The sequence below is a fragment of the Micropterus salmoides genome, unplaced genomic scaffold, assembly GCF_014851395.1.
Source record: "Micropterus salmoides isolate LMB-PRFRI ecotype aquatic unplaced genomic scaffold, ASM1485139v1 Ms_hic_scaffold_1, whole genome shotgun sequence".
NCBI lineage: Eukaryota > Metazoa > Chordata > Actinopteri > Centrarchiformes > Centrarchidae > Micropterus > Micropterus salmoides.
In genome coordinates, this window is record NW_024040040.1 from 1,712,483 (window position 1) to 1,731,954 (window position 19,472).

General features: G+C 41.2%; 1 protein-coding gene across 1 annotated transcript in view; it reads left to right on the forward strand.

The window, feature by feature from the left end:
* The window catches only part of LOC119915558 (NACHT, LRR and PYD domains-containing protein 12-like), a 74,476-nt gene extending 56,535 nt beyond the window's left edge, over nucleotides 1-17,941 (forward strand). The window contains 3 exon segments of the mRNA XM_038735126.1: nucleotides 13,978-14,151; nucleotides 17,169-17,215; nucleotides 17,352-17,941. Coding sequence (XP_038591054.1) covers nucleotides 13,978-14,151; nucleotides 17,169-17,215; nucleotides 17,352-17,941 — 811 coding nt within the window.
* The last annotated feature ends 1,531 nt before the right edge of the window (nucleotides 17,942-19,472 follow it).

Consider the following 19,472-nt stretch of genomic DNA (forward strand, 5'->3'; position numbering starts at 1 on the left):
ACACACACCCAGATACAGAACTCTAAGCTACAGAACCTCTAAGCTACAGAACTTCTAAGCTACAGAACTTCTAAGCTACAGCACATGTACACTTGTTCTTTTCACACCTTTGAAATGCCTTTCAAAACAGCTTATAAAGTCTGAGCTTTTGCAGCCTTTTACCCATTTTAGTCTGAGATGCAGACGGGGGAAGCACAATGAAGAGACGCTATAATTTGACAGAGGCTCTTGAATTACTTTGGAACCCTGATGAGGAGCTGAGAGACCAGGAGGAATCTGAAGAAGAAGAAGAGGATGTATCAGAGGAAGAGGACAGTTGCGAAGAAGATGAGAATAATGCTTCAACAGATGAGGAAGAATCAAGTGATGAGGAAGAGGAACCTCAGATGGAGTGTTTCCAGTCAAAAGATGGAAGTTTGCTGTGGTCTTCCATCCCTCCTAGTGACAGACGTCACATGTTGGTAGCAGAGAGAGAGAGGAGCCCCAGGGGTCCAACAAGGTACGCAGTGGCTCGCGTTGATAGTATAATGTTTTCAACTGTTTCTGCCAAACCAAGTTGAAAACATTGTGCTGAACATGACCAACAAGGAGGGGCGTCGTGTTTATGGCAATAAGTAAATGCTCTGTGCTTGTATAGCGCCTTTCTAGTCTTTTTACACAACATCTGCATTCACTGAGCCTAAGTGCTCAAACGGAAACTAACATTCACTCATACACTGGCGGAACAGCCAAGGCAGGGGTTCAGTATCTTGCTCAAGGACGCTTCGACACGCAACCAGGGGGAGGCAGGGATTGAACCGCCGACCTTCCGATTAACGGCCAACCCGCTCTTCCTCCTGAGCCACAGCCAAGAAATCCAGACAGATGGACCCTCTACCTCCGCAGCAGCTCCTACTAACCCAGCCACAAGGAAGAGGTGCCGATTCTGCACTGGTGATCTCAAAACCTGCATCAGGTGCCAAAATTGCAAACATTTGCAAAAAACATGCCATTACCACCACAGACTGCCTGTCATGCAAATGATAGCACATTCACACAGAGACACACACCTGCACTTACACATGTAAGTAATAAACATGTATATTATACAAGTTTTGAAATGTTGAAGTTTTAAGTTTTAGAAATAAATGTTGAATGTTCTATGTAAATAATTTATTTAGCTCTTGTTTACTCTGTTATTTGTGAATAAAATTCCATCAAATGTTGACCTAGGAATATATATCAGTCTGTGATTATCCAAAATATATATATTAATTTCTGCTGGTTTCCTAAAAAATTTTAAAATTAATGTAAATGAGGTTTATTGAAGTGTAAAATGAATTGGTGATGAGCTGGAATAAAGTTTGCTGACATTGTGTAACACAGAATTGGGTGGTCATTTTTTACATTATGCTTTAGAAACAGGGAAACCAGACCGGGTCAGTTTTGACCCATAAGGACAACAGGTGTGTATATGTGCTACCTTTAAAAATAATGCAATGCTTCTAAAACAGTATCCTGACTCAACTTTGACAAATACCAGTCTGTGATAGTCCATCAACTTATAGTCCTCTCATTTAAACTATTAGTCAAGATAACTTAGAGTTTCTAAATTTTTTAACTAAAAAATAAGATAAATGAGATTGATTGACCATAAATTCCAAGAAGAAGTGTAGAACTAGTGGTAATGAGTTGGAATGCAGTTGGCTAAGAAGGTGTAACACATAATTGGGTGATAAGTTAAACTGGATGCTTTAAAACCAGGCAAACGGGACCGGGTCAACTTTGCCCCGGGAGGAAAAAAAGTGCATGGTTTAAATAATTAAATTTTTTAAACAGAAAATTTACTTTTAGATGTTGTGCTACAATTTGTCCAATAATCAACTGTTTGTTTTGCTAATCCTAATTCATGTTAGTTAAAAAAGTTTTTAAAAAGTGTGTATATGATATAATAATAACATTTTATTTATATCTGATCAGCTCACACTTTGATTAATTTTGCCTCTTTTCCTGTGAAGCCCTGGTTGCTAGTAGTTAAGTAGCTCGTGTGATTTCTTTGTGATCAATATCTGGAAAAAGTTAGGATTAAAACTAATTAAAGTCATCAACTCAACATCTTCACACTGATGTTGCACGAGTTTATTTTACACCTTTAACACCCGTCACACTGATCAATCAGCTGATATATTGATTTCCCACATCCTAATCAGTAGGACCCGATACATACATGACAGATTCGTGTTCCACAGCGACGGCAGTCTGTAAACAACTCGCTCAAGCTTCCCGTCATTCCAAACCACTATGTGGCACAATGTCACCACCTAAGAAAAATTCTGGCATGGCCCTCCTACCTGACCTGTGAGCCATGTGACCAAGTAGCCATTGCTGCAAAGTCACAGCTGACACTGCAGTGCTCTCACTACCTCTGTCTGTCTGTAGCACGCCTGAATGGAAAGCTCTTCTGGCTGTGCTCGTACTGGCTGAGGCTGCCTGCGTATCACCTGGGTCTGACCTGCTAAGATGTCTGGACTGGGTCTGTGCTGGATCTGGATTTCGATCAACTGTGCTCGTACTGGCTTATGATCAAGCATCTACTCTACTGACAAATTGAGGCATAGCCCCTGTAAATTATAGATATCAATACTTGATAGATATTAATGTTATCAGCTGCATCAGGCCCTTTTTTAAAGCTAAAACATTATTTATACTAGGGCTGGGTGATATGGCCAAAAATGTTATAACGATAAAAAATTTCACATCATTCGATATCTATAATTATCAGGATAAATGTCAAATCAGGATTTCTGTGAGTTTAAAGGCAGATTTTTGCTGAAGAAACCAGATCGATAATTGTGATTTAAACTTTTCTTTATGGTTCAAAAATGAAAACCACTTACCAAACAGTGGATCACTTCACAAATCTGAGGTAGAACACTGAAAACAATTCAACAAATATGCACAAATAAAATTAAGTTGAATCTTTATTCAGTCCTTTTCTCCTCAACAAAATAAATACCTTATATAATAGATAAAATATATTACATATTATCTATTATATATAAATATGTAATAGAAGAAGTAAGTGCTAATTTGTTCATGGTTCAAATGAATAAGATCAAACATTTATTGAATATTTATTGAACATTTGTACGCCTACATTGTTACTAACAATTATATTGCAAATTATAGTTATTGTTTTATTATCCAGCCCTAATTTATACACTGACTTGAATAAGTTGCCATTCTGTCACGTCTGACAGGCCACCGTGCACCACACAGAACACTGGCCGACAAACTGTGCAGTTTGATCATTTGATTTCTCCCACTGGCAGCTCTAGATCGGCAGGACCCTTCTCCTGAAATGTGCGAGTTTCATTTCGTGCATACGTGTATGAGCACGACGTGGTGATCATTTCTGTTCTGCACTTTATAAACATCGTTGCACGTCAGCGTTTATCAAACGTAATAAATAGCTGTATTTCACCCTAATGTTGTTCACTCACAGTCTGACAAGCAACTAAGACACAGACAGACTGAACTGAGCTTCCCAGCTGGTTAGCAGGACAAACAGAGATTCTCTGCAGCTGCACATCAACCTTTCTGACTTTCAGAGGACCTGACTGCTGTTCCGAAACTCACTCTCATTGAGTTATTTTCTCTTGTTGGTCACCAAAGGATAGTCCCTATTCTTCCTCTCATCCACGTTACAAACACTCCCTTCAACATTGACTCCTTGCGACCTTTCATATTGTTAACTAGCCGACGTGCTGTTTCACATAACCAGTAGTTTTATTTTGAAAGTGTAACCGGATGTTGCATATATATTATTGCTAACTTGACCGGACGTTGCTGATGTTGCCTATTGTTGCCCTACACGTCCAAAAACAATGCCAAGACAATTTTACTGGGGTACAGCACATGGATACAGGGGCCCCAGTTCCAGTTTCGCATATGTCCCAAACTCACATGTCCACGGCTTCCTGTCGCCTGACACCTGCTGGTTTCCATATTAACAGATAAGCTGGCAGCACATTGATGCACTGTGACACCTGCAGCAACAGGTGCAGCTAACCAACCGGGAAACAGCTTCACATGAGCAGCCACTTTGTCACGTGTTGTCACTGTCTGTATGACGTGAGGATCTTTTCCCTCCACAAGGACTTGCAGAAACCTCATTACAGACATGAATATTTAGACATTTACAAGCTGGTGATTTTACATCCACATGCCATGAAAACATGACACCACTGTGACTTTCAGACTTTTCAGATACAGCAGAGTAGAATGTTACAGCTTGCCCGACTCAAAACTGGTTTCTTTGGAACCGACTTTGTTGGTGCCTTCAGACCAGTCAGGCTGCATGCTTGAATGACAAAGTTTTGATTGTGAAACACCAGCCTGCAGGCTGATTATGGGTGCAGTCACCATAATATTTGCAGGTCTCTTTTTACAGACAGAATTTGACCAGATTCCAGCAAGCTGAATCACAGAAACAAGGTGAGTGAGTCTGACGTTTATACCTTTGAAAAAAATGATGGGAATCACAGTTCTCTGGAGGGAGCCAGAGTCTGAGTGTTACTAGGTTTATCTGCAAAATTATCACTAGGATAGTGGTAGGGTATATTTGAATTTGGATTCAAACTCATAATTCCAGTTTGCTTGTGTGGACTATATTTGTCAGTTCTAAATTACTCTTTTTGACGCAATATCTCTCTGCTTTGTCAGTGAATTTACTAGATTGGCTAACTTTCCGTCACCTCTTCCTCTGTGACTTGCTGCTTCTTGCTGGTCACATAAAGGGGAGTAGGGTTAGAGCAGCCAGTGAATATTGGACACAACGATAAAAGGAACGGCTCTAGTATGACATGGTTTTTTATTTGGAAGTGAATGTGGGGTTGATGACCTGTCCGAGGCCTCCTATGTAAGAGGATCCTTCATATCGTGGTGAGCTGTAGTTCACACTCAAGACAAGGGGTGACCCTGAATTATCGAAGTTGCAATGCTTTGATTGAAGTAGCCTGATTCAAATCTTTGGATCCGTCATCTGACAGTATTTTATTGTAGAAAAACATTTTGTATTTTACTGTAATTTAAAGGCGTAAATGGTAGCTTTTGCTGCCAGACTGTTAAAATTTAAAAAAAATCTTTACAATGCACAATATCAGCAGATCAATTACTTCTGTGCTTTGAGTCGTTTTCACTGTAAAACAACTCAAGTCCAAACTGAAGTGGTGCCAATAAACCAAACCTGTTTTCTTCAAGAAGAGGTTGTTTAGCTTGTCTTTAGATGTGGAATGCAGGAATGCTAGTTTTCAGGTCTCAGTTTAATGCCTGTGGCTGGTTTGAGAAGAGGAGGAGGAAAAGAGGGGATGAAGGGGGGAGAAAAGGAGAATGGAGGAAGTAGAGGAGGTGTAAACCAATGACTCTTCAACAGCTCCCTATCTACTGGTTGTGTCCCTGATTATTTTAAAACGGCTTGCGTGAACCCACTTTTAAAGAAACCTGGTTTAGATCCCTCCCTCCCACAAAATTTTAGACCAATTTCAAAACTGCCTTTTATTGCAAAGATTCTAGAAAGAATTGTGTCCAAACAGCTGCTCACTGTGCTGGAAAATAACAAAATATTTGAAAAGTTTCAGTCTGGTTTTAGGAAGTACACAGCACTGAGACTGCCCTGCTTAAAGTCACCAATGACCTTTTAATGTCTGCTGATGAAGGTATGTGCTCAGTCCTGGTACTCCTGGACCTTAGCGCTGCTTTTGACACCATTGATCACAACATCATGTTAGACAGACTGAGGCACTGGGTGGGGATCTCTGGTACTGCTCTAGAATGGTTTTCATCCTACCTGTCAAATAGGAAGTTTTGCGTGTCTGTAAACAACTATGTCTCTTCATTCTGTCCAGTTAAATATGGTGTGCCTCAGGGGTCGGTCTTAGGACCCATTTTGTTTTCCTTGTATCTGCTTCCCCTTGGACATATTATCCATAAACATGGCATTTCTTTTCATATTTATGCTGATGACACACAAATATACTTGCCCGTCAGATCCACAGACCCTGGAATGCTGAGTTCACTTAACAACTGCCTTTGTGAAGTAAAAAATGGATGTCAAATAATTTCCTCCAGCTGAACTCAGACAAAACAGAAATCCTGGTCATCGGGTCCCAGCAGATGGCAAATCAAATACTGCCATCTGCTGGTTCCCTAGTAAATCACATTAAGCCTGTGGCAAAGAACCTTGGTGTTTGGTTTGATAGTAATTTAAATTTCGAGCAGCACACCACAAAGCTTGTTCAATCATGTTTTTATCAACTTAGAAATATAGCTAAAATTCGATCTATGTTAACTTTTAAGGACACCGAGACCATTTTACAAGCCTTCATCTCATCACGCCTGGATTATTGCAACAGCCTTTTCACCTGTTTAACCCAAAAATCTATTGATCGACTCCAGACTGTCCAGAACTCAGCTGCCAGGCTTTTAACCAGAACAAAGAAATATGACCACATTACTCCTATTTTAGCTTCATTACACTGGCTCCCAGTATGTTTTAGAATTGACTTTAAAATTCTATTGATCACTTTTAAAGCTCTTCATGGCCTCTCGCCTTGTTATATTTCTGACCTTTTAGTCCCATACGCACCAGCACGTACCTTGAGATCCTCGGACAGAGGTCTGTTGTCTGTTCCAGAGTCTCGACTGAAAACTAAAGGGGACAGAGCGTTTGCTGTCAGGGCCCCGAGGCTCTGGAACAGCCTGCCCGAGGAAATCAGGTCGGCTGAGTCAGTGAACTCTTTTAAGTCCCTTCTTAAAACATACTTTTATAGGAGAGCTTTTCTTATTTGACTTTATTTTATCCCTTTTATTTTATTGTATTTTACTAATTTTATATAAATTTTCATGCTCTTATCTTTTTTTTGTATTATTCTTTACACTTGTTAAAGCACTTTGTAACTTGTTTTTGAAAAGTGCTCTACAAATAAGGATTATTATTATTATATTATTACTCTCCAGTGGTCACAGTGAGTGAGTGAGAAACTCCAGTGAGGTTGCGATGTATCAGATCAGTCCAATTGACTGTAGCGGCCAATCAATAACAGATATCCACAATTCAATTTTATTTATATTGCGCAAATATATAACAACAGTTAACTCATTGCACCGTTAATATGGAGTAGGTCCAGAACGTAATCTTTATATTTATTATTAACAGAGACCCACAATTCCCACCATGAGTAAGCACTTGGTGACACAGGCAAGGAAACACTTCCTTTTAGGTTGACAAACGTTGAACAGAACTGTGACTCAAGGTCTTGAACTAAAATATCCAACGAAGGTTAAAATCAAGGGCAACTGGACTTGGTTGAAGATAATGGAAGACGTTTCGTCCCTCATCCAAAGGACTTCTTCAGTTCTGACTGACTGGCAGGGAAACTCAGCTATTTAACCTCAGTGGGGTCGTTGGCCCGGGTCATCGATACCGCTGGTTCGTTAGTGTTCCTGGTTGCTGTGACGACATTCGTTGAACTAAAATAGTTAAGTGAAGTCGTAATGTTATTTGGATTACTTGAGTGTCACATGGGTACCGGTCTCCTGGGTGAAAGTTTGGTTTCGGGTCCCACCAATCCACGCCAACCACCTCAGATTTTTCTGTTAAATGACGCTTCAGGGCTTCCCAGAGTGCGTTGAACTATGACCATAAGGAGCTCCCCAGTGTGTTACAAAGGGTAAGTGGTTCAAGGAAATCCAACACCAGAACAATACAATGATATAGAGCAAGAAATGACAGCAAGTAATGTAACTAACGGTGTGGGTAAGCAGACTGTCAAAGCTGGCATTAAGCAAACTTGCACAGAGGATGAGAATCGTCCAAGAGCCAGAACACCAGCTCCAGACAGCGATACTCACAATTCTCCTGCTACTGATGCTAACATCACAACTACATGTCTTGGTAAACTAGAAAATAAGCTGAATTCACCAAAAAGATGTGTATTGCATTAGAATCACTGGCCTCACCTTTAAAGTTTCATGATGATTTAATCTTTCTTGTGAAGTGTTGCTTGGTGTTGCTCTTTAATTAAAATAAGTGTAAGCGGTATGCCACTTCAACAGAGCAACAGCAGGAGCTTTGACTGGCCAGACTCTGCACACAAATACTTTAAACTACAAACACAGCTCCCGTGTCGGCCAATCAGAACTCCTACTGCTGCTGTGATACATTTGCATTACAGTTTCCTTCAGATCTAACAAGTTGATTGATTTTGCCAGGGAGCCACAATGACAGCAGTGGACCTTTTGAACGCTCTGGAGGATTTAAGAGAGGAGGAATTCACAAAGTTCAAATGGTATCTGAGGCAGCGTCACTTCCTGGAAACCTACCCAACCATTAAAGAGTCCAAGCTGGAGACTGCAGACAGGTTGAAAACCGTAAATCTGATGGTGAATGTCTATAAACGTCATGGAGCTCTGAAGGTGACCAAGAAGGTTTTAGAGGAGATACCCAGGAACAACCTGGTGCAGAGTCTGCCAGACACCAGGTCACGACTAGAAGGTTAGTATTTTATTTTTTTCAACTTTTGTATTCTCAGGTAAAAAGAGCATGTTGACACGACAACACAATACTTGTAAAGGACCAGGGTGTCTCAGTTCATTCACCACAGAATAAAATTTTAGGCCTGAACACGTTATTATGACAGAAGGTTTAAGTTATCAATGCTGTTTGAGAGTACAGAAGCATGATGGCGCTGCCTGATAATAAAAAAAAGAAGTATATAGATATACAGTCACAGTATGTGAACCCTTTAGAATTACCGGGATTTCTGCATTAATTGGATCTGATCTCCATCTAAGTCACAATAGAAAAACAGTCTGCCTAATACAAATACCACACTAATGACTTCTTCAAAAGCTAATTGGAGTCAGCAGTCAGCCAACATGGAGTCCAATCAATGAGACGAGATTGGAAGTGTTGGTTACAGCTGCCCTGCCCTATGAAAAACACACACCAATTTTGAATTTGCTATTCTCATGAAGCATTGCCTGATGTGAACCATGCCTCGAACAAAAGAGGTCTCGGACCTAAGATTAAGAATTGAAGCTGGAAAGGGTTACAAAAGCATCTCTGAAAGCCTTGATTTCCATCAGTCAACGGTAAGACAAACTGTCTGGAACTGTTTGGAAGAAACAAAAAATGTGCGGAGGGAAAAAAAGCACAGCACACCAACATCGAAACCTCAACCCAACTGTGAAGTATGGCGGATGCGGGAGATTATATGGCAATCTGTCCGCCAACTGAAGCTGGGTGATGTAACAGGACAACGACCCAAAGCACAGTAGTAAATCAACCACAGAATAGCTTCAGCAGAAGAACATATGCTTCCTGGAGTGGCCCAGTCAGAGTCCTTACCTCAACCCAATTGAGATCAGTGTTGGGCAAGTTACTCCGAAATTGTAATAAGTTACTAGTTATTACTCCTTAAAAAAAGTAATAATATTACTTTACTTTTTACTGGGTGACAAAAGTAACTAGTTACATTACTATATTTACTATATTACTTTCACTATCACCCCCCTCCCCTTCCACCAAACAAAGCAGTATCTCCCGACTTCCTACATTTAACTAACAACTAATAGCATATTCATAACAGCAGCAAGGCGTATGGTTTTTACAAAACATATAAAGTTTCTTAACAAAATTAACAATATTCTTAACAAAATTCCTCCTGACCATTACAATAGATAATCATTTGTATGGTATTAGTTTAAGCAGACTGTGTTTGTCTGTTATTGTGACTTTGAGAAAGATCAGATCCAATTTTATGACCAATTTATGCAGAAATCCAGGTAATTCCAAAGGGTTCACATAGTTTCCCCCTGCTGCTATATATATCTAGATCCAGTCCTGCTCACCATTATGGGCACCCCTCCATTTTTTGCATAACCACTACAATTTCTTCATAAATAAATACAAATGTACCAAATTTATATTATCAGGATCCTTTAATTGGAGGTCCAACGTAATTTAACAAAGACATTTTTTTTTCAACTTGCATATTGTAATTTCAAAGAAAAAACAGCATGTGTAGCAAAAATGGTACCCCTCTAATATTTGGTTGCACACCCATTGGCAGCGATGACAGCCTCTAAACGTTTCTTGTAGCCATCTATAATCTTCTTGCACTTCTCAGCTGGTATTTTCATTCTTCCTTTGCAAATTGTTCGAGCTCTTGAACGTTTGCAGGTTTCTTTTCCCCAATTGTAGATTTCAACTCATACCAAAGATTTTCAATTGAATTGAGATCAGGACTCAGGGTTGTTGGCCATTTTAAAATAATCCATTTTTTCCTTTTCAACCATTCATGTGTGCTTTCGGATGTGTGCTTTGGGTCTTTTGTCTTGCTGGAGGACCTATGATCTTCCATTTTTTTCTTTGGGGAATTTGACGCTGGTCTTACATTGCTCTCAATGTACATCCACAGATCAGCAAAAAACAGACACAGACTACAGTGAGATGGATCTGCAGTGATATTTCCTGCCCATTTCCTGACTCTGGACATGTCCAGTCCTGACTGTCCTTTGTAGTCTGTTTCACTATCCTCTTTGGTGGAAGATCCAAACCAGACAGTGATGGGTGAGAACACACTGAATAAAGGCTTTGTAGGAGTGGATCAGCAGCTGCTTAGTCAGATTGAGCTTTCTGTGCTGACACAGGAAGTACATCCTCTGCTGATCCTTCTTGATGATGTTGTCAGTGTTGAACTCCCACTTCAGGTCCCAGAAACCTGAAGGATTCCACAGCAGACACAGGACTGTTGAGTATGATGCGTGAGTGATTGGGGGCAGAGTAGGGGGCTCTTCCTAAAGTCCACTGGCATCTATACAGCTTTGAGCGTGTTAAGCTCCAGGTTGTTCTGACTGCAATATTGGACAGCATCCTCCTCTCTGACACCTCCCGACAGAAAGTCCAGTGTCTTGCTCAGGGACATTTTGGTGTTTCACAGTGTGTCATCACCCTTCCTAATACATCCAACCACAGCAGAGTCATCAGAAAACTTATGAAGATGGCAAGACTCTGTGTGGTAGTTGAAGTCAGTGGTGTGGATGATGAATAGGAAGGGAGATAGGACTGTCCCCTGCAGGGCCCCAGTGTTGCTGACCACGCTGTCTGACACACAGTGTTGCAGGCGCACATACTGTGGTCTGCCAGTCAGGTAGTCAACAATCCAGGACACAAGGGGAACCGTGGGGAGACTACATCGACTAATTGTCCGGGTGCAGGATTTGATGTTGTCCAGCCCCTGTGTTGCTTCCTGACAGTCAAGTTTGTGATCCACTGACAGGCGGAGGCTGGCACAGTGTGCTGGGTGAGCTTGGTGTAAAGGATGTGTGGGATGATGGTGTTGAACGCCATGCCATAGTCCACTAACAGGATCCTTGCATTTGTCCCTGCAGAGTCAAGGTGTTTCAGGATGTTACGCAGTCTTTCAAAGGACTTCATGACTCCTGATGTCAGCGTAACATGCCCATAGTCATCGATCCTTAGATGGAGGGTTTTTTGGGGACTGGAATAATTGTGGATCGTTTAAAGCAGGAGGGAACTTTACAAAGTTTTAGTGATCTGTTGAAGATCCAAACAGATTTTTAGACAGGATGTTCTTTGGAGCCTTCCTGATCTTCTGTTTCTGAAATAGCTGACACACAACCTCTTCACAGGTCCTAACTGCAGGTGGATGGTCAGTGGCAGGGTTTGCAGGGTGTACCTTTCCATAAAGACATGGTCTGACGAAGCTGCCTGAGTTTTGCTGTAAACCAGGGTTCGTGGCTGTATGTGCACACACACACACATGTCCTCACAAAAAGCTGTCACATTGTCAGTGAGTTTGTGGCTGAAGGCTCAAAAACACATCAATCAGTGATGATCAAAGCCAGCCTGTTGTTCCATTTTTGTCTCAGTGGTCCATTTTAATACAATCTTGACCACAGGCTTGGTAGATTTTTTTTCTGCCTGTAGGTTGGGATAAGATAATGACAACAATGAGCAGGGGGTCTGGATGTTTATTCTCCAGATTAGTTATCTGGTCTGCTAGGTTTAGTAAGAACGTATTAACACAGGCCTCAGGTGGGATGTAAACACCGACTAGAATAAATGAAGAAACCTTGTAAAAAATAGAGAGCTCCAACTAACAAATCCAGGAGTATAGTAGTGGAAAGTCCAATGTTTAAGAGCTGTTCTCTGGTAAATGTGACCTCTGAGGGTTAGAAGTCCCAAAAGATAAAATATAGTTTTTACTTCTGAAAAACCTGTAAGTGTATGTGAGTTTTACTCTCTCTGTGAGACATTCTGACTTCATTATAACTGAGTGGAAGCAAAGACAGGACAACGTGATGAAATTTAGTCGAACCAGGTCTTACGTACTTTACTTGTCCACCTTACTGTCCCTACTTTCATCATTCTTAGACCAGTATGACTGTAAAAGGTGTTCAGCTTCATTCTGTATTATGAAGGTCATAGTTTGCTTTTTTATGAATGCTATAGAAACTATGAGCATGTATAGAATCAGAGGCAGCACCCTTCTTTACTGACAAAAGTAGCTTCAGGCCGAAGGGGAGGCAAAGTTTGGGGGCAGATAAAGTTAATACAAAGATGAGACTGGTTCATGAAGACACACTAACTGCCAGCCCTGATGATCTTTGTTGTGTGTTCATTCAGGACCTCCTGCTGCAGTTTGTCAGCGTAAACTTAAATCTAAGCTGAAGAAGAAGTTCCAGTGTGTGTTTGAGGGGATTGCTAAAGCAGGAAACCCAACCCTTCTGAACCAGATCTACACAGAGCTCTACATCACAGAGGGAGGGACTGCAGAGGTCAATTATGAACATGAGGTCAGACAGATTGAAACAGCATCCAGGAAACCAGCAGGCCAGCAGAATCATCTCCCACATCAAGACATCACGAAGCCTCCACATCATGTGCCACATCCCAGTCTTCTGCTGAATCAGGGAGGAGAGCTGCCCAAGACCCTGACTGAGATGTACATCCACTTCCTGGTGGTTCAGTCCAAACTGAAGAACGTTAAGTATGATGGAGGAGCTGAGACAGATCCACACTGGAGTCCAGAGAGCAGGAAGATGATTGAGTCTCTGGGAAAACTGGCTTTTGAGCAGCTGCAGAAAGGAAACCTGATCTTCTATGAATCAGACCTGACAGAGTGTGGCATCGATATCAGAGCAGCCTCAGTGTACTCAGGAGTGTTCACACAGATCTTTAAAGAGGAGAGAGGGCTGTACCAGGACAAGGTGTTCTGCTTCGTCCATCTGAGCGTTCAGGAGTTTCTGGCTGCTCTTCATGTCCATCTGACCTTCATCAACTCTGGTGTCAATCTGCTGGCAGAAGAACAATCAACCTGCCAGAAGTCTGAAACAAGAAAAGATGAATCTGCAGTGACACAGTTCTACCAGAGTGCTGTGGACAAGGCCTTAAAGAGTCCAAATGGACACCTGGACTTGTTCCTCCGTTTCCTCCTGGGACTTTCACTGCAGACCAATCAGACTCTCCTACGAGGCCTGCTGACACAGACAGGAAGTGACTCACAAACCAATCACGTAACGGTTGAGTACATCAAGAAGAAGATTGAAGAGGCTCCCTCTCCAGAGAAAAGCATCAATCTGTTCCACTGTCTGAATGAACTGAAGGATCGTTCTCTAGTGGATCAGATCCAACAGTCCCTGAGTTCAGGAAGTCTCTCCACAGATAAACTCTCTCCTGCTCAGTGGTCAGCTCTGGTCTTCATCTTACTGTCATCAGAAAAAGATCTGGACGTGTTTGACCTTAAGAAATACTCTGCTTCAGAGGAGGCTCTTCTGAGGCTGCTGCCAGTGGTCAAAGCCTCCAAGAAAGCTCTGTAAGTGGGATTTATTTATCAATAAATACTCTGCTGTCTTTCAACTGGAGAAAAAATAAATGCATTATTACTTGTTTCCTTCCAGTTGTCTCTCCAGACTAAGTGGCTGTAACCTCTCAGAGAGAAGCTGTGGAGCTCTGTTCTCAGTTGTCAGCTCCCAGTCCTCTAGTCTGAGAGAACTGGACCTGAGTAACAACAACCTGCAGGATTCAGGGATGAAGCTGCTGTCTGCTGGACTGAAGAGTCCACACTGTACACTGGAAACTCTCAGGTCAGATACTTGTTAAAAGTGATTTGAGATGTTTCTCAAAATGTTGTTGATATCATGTGACATAATTAATTAGTTGATGTCTGTTTATTTTTGACTCAATCATGATTAATTCATGTCAAATTTATGTCAATGATTTTCACAATGCAAATATTTCTTCTAACTTATGGAATTAATATCCTGCCTTGATTCACAACTGAAAATAAAGTTTTGAAAGGTTGAAACTAAGTGTTTGAAAACTTAAAAGCTATGAGGAGAGGAAAAGTCCGCTAGCCACTAGGCAAATTTTTGCTGTGTAAAATGCAGACTTAACTTACAGTAAACAATCATATCAATGGAGACTATCAACCGACCACAGCATGCTGCCTTGTCTTCAGTTCTTTAGGCCATAAAAGAAAAAACAACAACACAAATAACGTTAGTTGTTACTGGTTAACTACAGTAAAGTCAACTTTAAAATGACTCCACTACCACACATAAAACATGGTTTAGAATAATCACATTTAACAAAAGCATACATTTTGACTTACTGTCGAGATTTGTCTGGTTGATAGTCTCAATTGATAGTTTACTGTAAGTTAACCCTGCATGAATTAGCCTAGCGGCTAACGGAATTTTCCTCTCCTCATATCTTAACAAATTACACAACACCACGGCTAACATCGCGCAGATGAACAAACTGCCCTGAGCTACTACCCGTTGCAGATTTCTTCTCCACATCCATGCACCACGACAGACAGTCGTACTTCTTGAACACGTACCCTGTGGGCGTCTGTCATTGGCGGAGCAGTCTGTCAATCCCTCTATACGTATCTCCGCAAAGTGGGTGTTGTAAACTCAGCTCTGAAAAAAAAGTCTGCAGTAGGAGTGCAAATGTAATGTAATGTAATATGTTTCGCCCTTTGGAACCTCGAGTTTCAAAACTTTTTTTCACACATTTGCACACCACTTTTCAGATCACCATTTACAAGGTTTCAAACCTGGAAAACAAACTAATACACTGGGAGAACACTGACAAATTTGACACGTTGAAATTGTTGCAATGCCTGCAAATCTTAGTTTTCGATCTTGGAAAACTTTTTTGTAAGATTTTGAGTTTTCAAACACTTAGTTTCAATATTTCAGGACTTTATTTTCAGTTATGAATCAAGGCAGGGTATTAATCCCATACTAACTGAAGATAGTGTTCAGGAGAAATAAAGTAGCTCAGGGATGTGTTAACTGTATGAGAATGGCACTAATGATTGGTGTTAAACCAGGAGCTAGTCTTTCTGTCAGTTAAACTTTCTATCTGATGCTGTGTGTTCCTTTATTGGCTTTGTTGGTCAAGGGGTGGCGATGGCGCAATGGATAAGACTATGCCTTTGGTTTGAGAATCCTGGGTTCAATCCCCCATTGTGGCCCATCCACCAATGCAAGACACTTAACCCTAACCCTAGTTCCTCCAGAGGTGTGCAACCTCTCACATGTATAGCAATTGTGAGTTGCTTTGAATAAAAGCGTCAGCTAAATGAATAAATGTTAATGTGTTAGAAGGGTGCATGCAACACATTCTCACTCCCAACTCAATTCGGTTTTGCTTGCGATTCGCTTTTTAACACCCTGGGTACCCATTAATCTGGTTAAGTTAAGAAACCAAAACTACTTGGTTAGGTTTGGAAAACATCATGGTTTGGCTTAAAATAACATTATGTGACTTAACTTAAGTAAATCAAGTAATGTTACTTGCGTAACTTATGCAACCTATGTTACTTAAATAATAACATACAATGTTGAACAATAAAGTACGGTTTCTGGCCTATCCATCCAAACCACCTCCTTACTATATCCTACACCCACCTTAGGCATTACAAAGTAATGCTAAAGGCCTTCCCCAGGTTTGTTGGACGACGGCCATAAGGGGGTCCCAAGTGGGTTACAAACTGACACCAAGAGGTTTTGATGATCCGTCCATATGTGACGACTTGGGAGTAAGAACAGGTTAATGCATGCATAATATTTTTCCTCACCAAATTTTCCACAACTCTCACTTGATGTACACCAGCTTTGCATCAGTTCCTGTCCCCTTCTCTGCCTTTGACTGGCTAACCCTTTCCTACATCTAACCTTAACCAATCTAACCAATGGAGGTAACGAGTACCAGCCAATGAGGGGCAAAGAAAAAACTGGTGGGAAAGAAAATAAGGCGGGGTGCATGCAGTCTGCGGATGTGACCAGTAGCTCCAACAACCTACAATAATGCACTAAAATTAAGAAATTGTGAAGTGACAAAAATGAAACGCACCCACTATGTTGTGTGACCAACAGGTGGGTTTGGCTAAATGCGGTGTGTAAAATGTGTGTCACTCTTTTTGCTTTGATATGTGTGTTTGTGGATGTAGCCGCTGTGGAGTTGTGTGTGGTGCGACCACATAGATGCTCACAAGTGTCTGAGCTAGAGTCCAAGTCAAGTCTCAAGTTACTCGTGATTATAATCTGTTTTATGGTTTATCACCTGCTGTGTTCAATCCAGGCTGCTTAGAACACTAAAATAGCTAACTGTAACCTTACAGAGCACAACCATGTAGCCTAATGCATCTACAGCTAATCACAGCTTTTAAACTACTGTAAGTCAACACATCCCCCAGACTCTCAAACCCAGTTAACTAAATAAAACTTTAAGGTTACATGAGCAACAATAAACCTCTAACTTGTTTGCAGCCAATGTTAATAATTAACGTGATGGCAGCCAATGGGACGTAAATGATTACGGTAATCAACTACCTCAAGTTTGGCAAGCAAACAATGCTATATTTATGCATATATTTAATGCATTTGATTTGTTTGATTTGTATGATGATAACCACATTGCATTTTGTCAGTAGAAATGACACAATGCTGACTAAAAAACAAAACCATAATGTTAAACTTGATGTAAAAGTATGAACAAAAGAAGGCCGGATCCACATATTGTGTATATGTGTATGAGAGGAATGTAATGTCCATGTTTGATGCTGGTCTGACCCCCCTCCTCCTTTCAGGGTGGAGCCTGCTGGAGTCCGATGGTTGAGACCAGGTCTGAGGAAGTGTAAGTGTGTTTTTCATTTGATTCATGAAAACATTCAACCATCTTCAGACTGTGACATCACTCATTCAAAGTGCCAATCAATGAACAGATGATAGATCAATAACTGCAGCTGGATTGTGTCTCGTTCTCTCATCAGATTCCTGTGAACTCACAATCGACACAAACACAGTAAACAGAAGGATCAAACTGTCTGACAACAACAGGAAGGCGACGCGTGAGGAGGAGGATCAGTCATATCCTGATCATCCAGACAGGTTTGACTACTGGAGGCAGCTTCTGTGTAGAGATGGTCTGACTGGTCGCTGTTACTGGGAGGTCGAGTGGAGAGGAAGAGTTGATATATCAGTGACTTACAGAGGAATCATAAGGAGAGGAGAGAGTAAAGACCGTATGTTTGGAAGGAACGATCAGTCTTGGAGTCTGGAGTGCTCTGATGATGGTCGTTACTCTGTGTGGCACAATAACAGAACAATATCCATCACCTCCTCCTCCTCCTTCTCCTCCTCCACCTCCTCCACCTCCTCCTCCTCCTCCTCCTCCTCCTCTGGTAGAGTAGCAGTGTATGTGGACTGTCCTGCTGGCTCTCTGTCCTTCTACAGAGTCTCCTCTGACACACTGATCCACCTCCACACCTTCAACACCACATTCACTGAACCTCTTTATCCTGGCTTTAGAGTCTGGTCCTGGTCCAGGTCTGCTTCCTCAGTGTCCCTGTGTTCTGTGTAGGAGGTAGAGTCTCCTCCTGGTAGAGAACAGTTCAGGATGCCAGATCTCCCTGCTCCCCACTTCTGCCCGCCTCTAACCTGACTACACCACATGGTCAATCTGAGAACTTTTTTGACAAGGAATGGCACAAAAAAACTCTTGCCAAAGCGAAACGGGAGAAGAGCGGGGAAAAAACTTAATCGAAAGACTTCAGTGTTACTCTTTCAATTAAGAATTTCAATGAACAGTCACTTCTCAGACACACACTGCTTAGGTGAGCCGCTAGCACAGGGAACTGGCATCCGAGCTCCGGGTTCCCCTGCAGGGGGACTGACGTTCCAGTGTCATTTGCCCTACATTAAGTACGTTGCTTTTTCTGCTCTGGATAAACCTGGTGAGAGTTCTTGTGTTGTTTCTCCATCTGAAGTTAATTATGCAAAATATTAACAAGTGGTGGTTAATATTTATCTATATGTCTCTGCTAATTATATGTCTGCTATTGTGTACTCATATTCAACTTTTGTAGTACTTTACTGCCCACTATGTCATGTCAGTGTTAATTTTACAAGGTGGGGCAATGAATGAACATCCAGGAAATTGTTATGTATTATGCCTTTCTGTTCCCATTAGAAGTTTCACGGCCACTGTTTTGATTTTTCACCTGCCTTTTCTATAAACAGAGTTACTAGACAGGGATGTCTTTTGTCACCACTTTTGTTCGCACTTGTTATGGAACCCCTGGCTGAAGCTATTAGATGCAATGAGAAAATTAGTGGTATAAAAACTAAGCAAGATGAGCACAAAATTGTCTTTTATACTGATGATGTTTTGTTGCTCCTAACTAATCCTAATTTAGGTAGTGTAGCAGCATGGGGTTAGAGACCATTGCTGTGTTAATTTACAGGTGTGGGTGTGGTCAGTAGATGGAAGGTATTGCTTAAACAGGAAGCAGGAAGGTATAAATGGTGGCAAGGCCACTTTCTCTTCCTCTTGCTGCTGCTGACACCACGCACCCACATCACTGTGCATGCAATGTGACGCTTTAATGGTAAGAATAAATGCGCTCACGTGTGGTCACTGACAATAGTGTTGTTATTAATTTTAGTTGCTTGTGATCCAGGCTCACTGTTAGTGTGGTCCTTTCCCTCCCCATGTGGACAAGTAGTTGCTTGCCAGGGAAGGCTTCCTGGAATCTATCTGTCTATCTTTGAAGATAGAAAAGAAAGGCAGGTGGCCCGGAAGTAATGGTAAACATATTAAAATAAAAGCCAAGCTTGTCGAACGGTCAGATCTGTAACATTATGCAGCACTAACGTTATACCAGGGTGATGTTAGATGAAAATAAATAAATAAATAAACCTGGACGTTAGCAACATGCACAATAATATTGTGCATTTATTCATGTAAACAGCAAGAGTCACGTTTTTTAAGCACATTATGTGGTGCAGTACAGCTGGTAGGCTAATATTGGTTAACCCAAGAAATTATTGTGTATACAGAGTTGTTACTGTCAGCGCTATATTTTTTATATTAAATAAATATTTAATGTGGT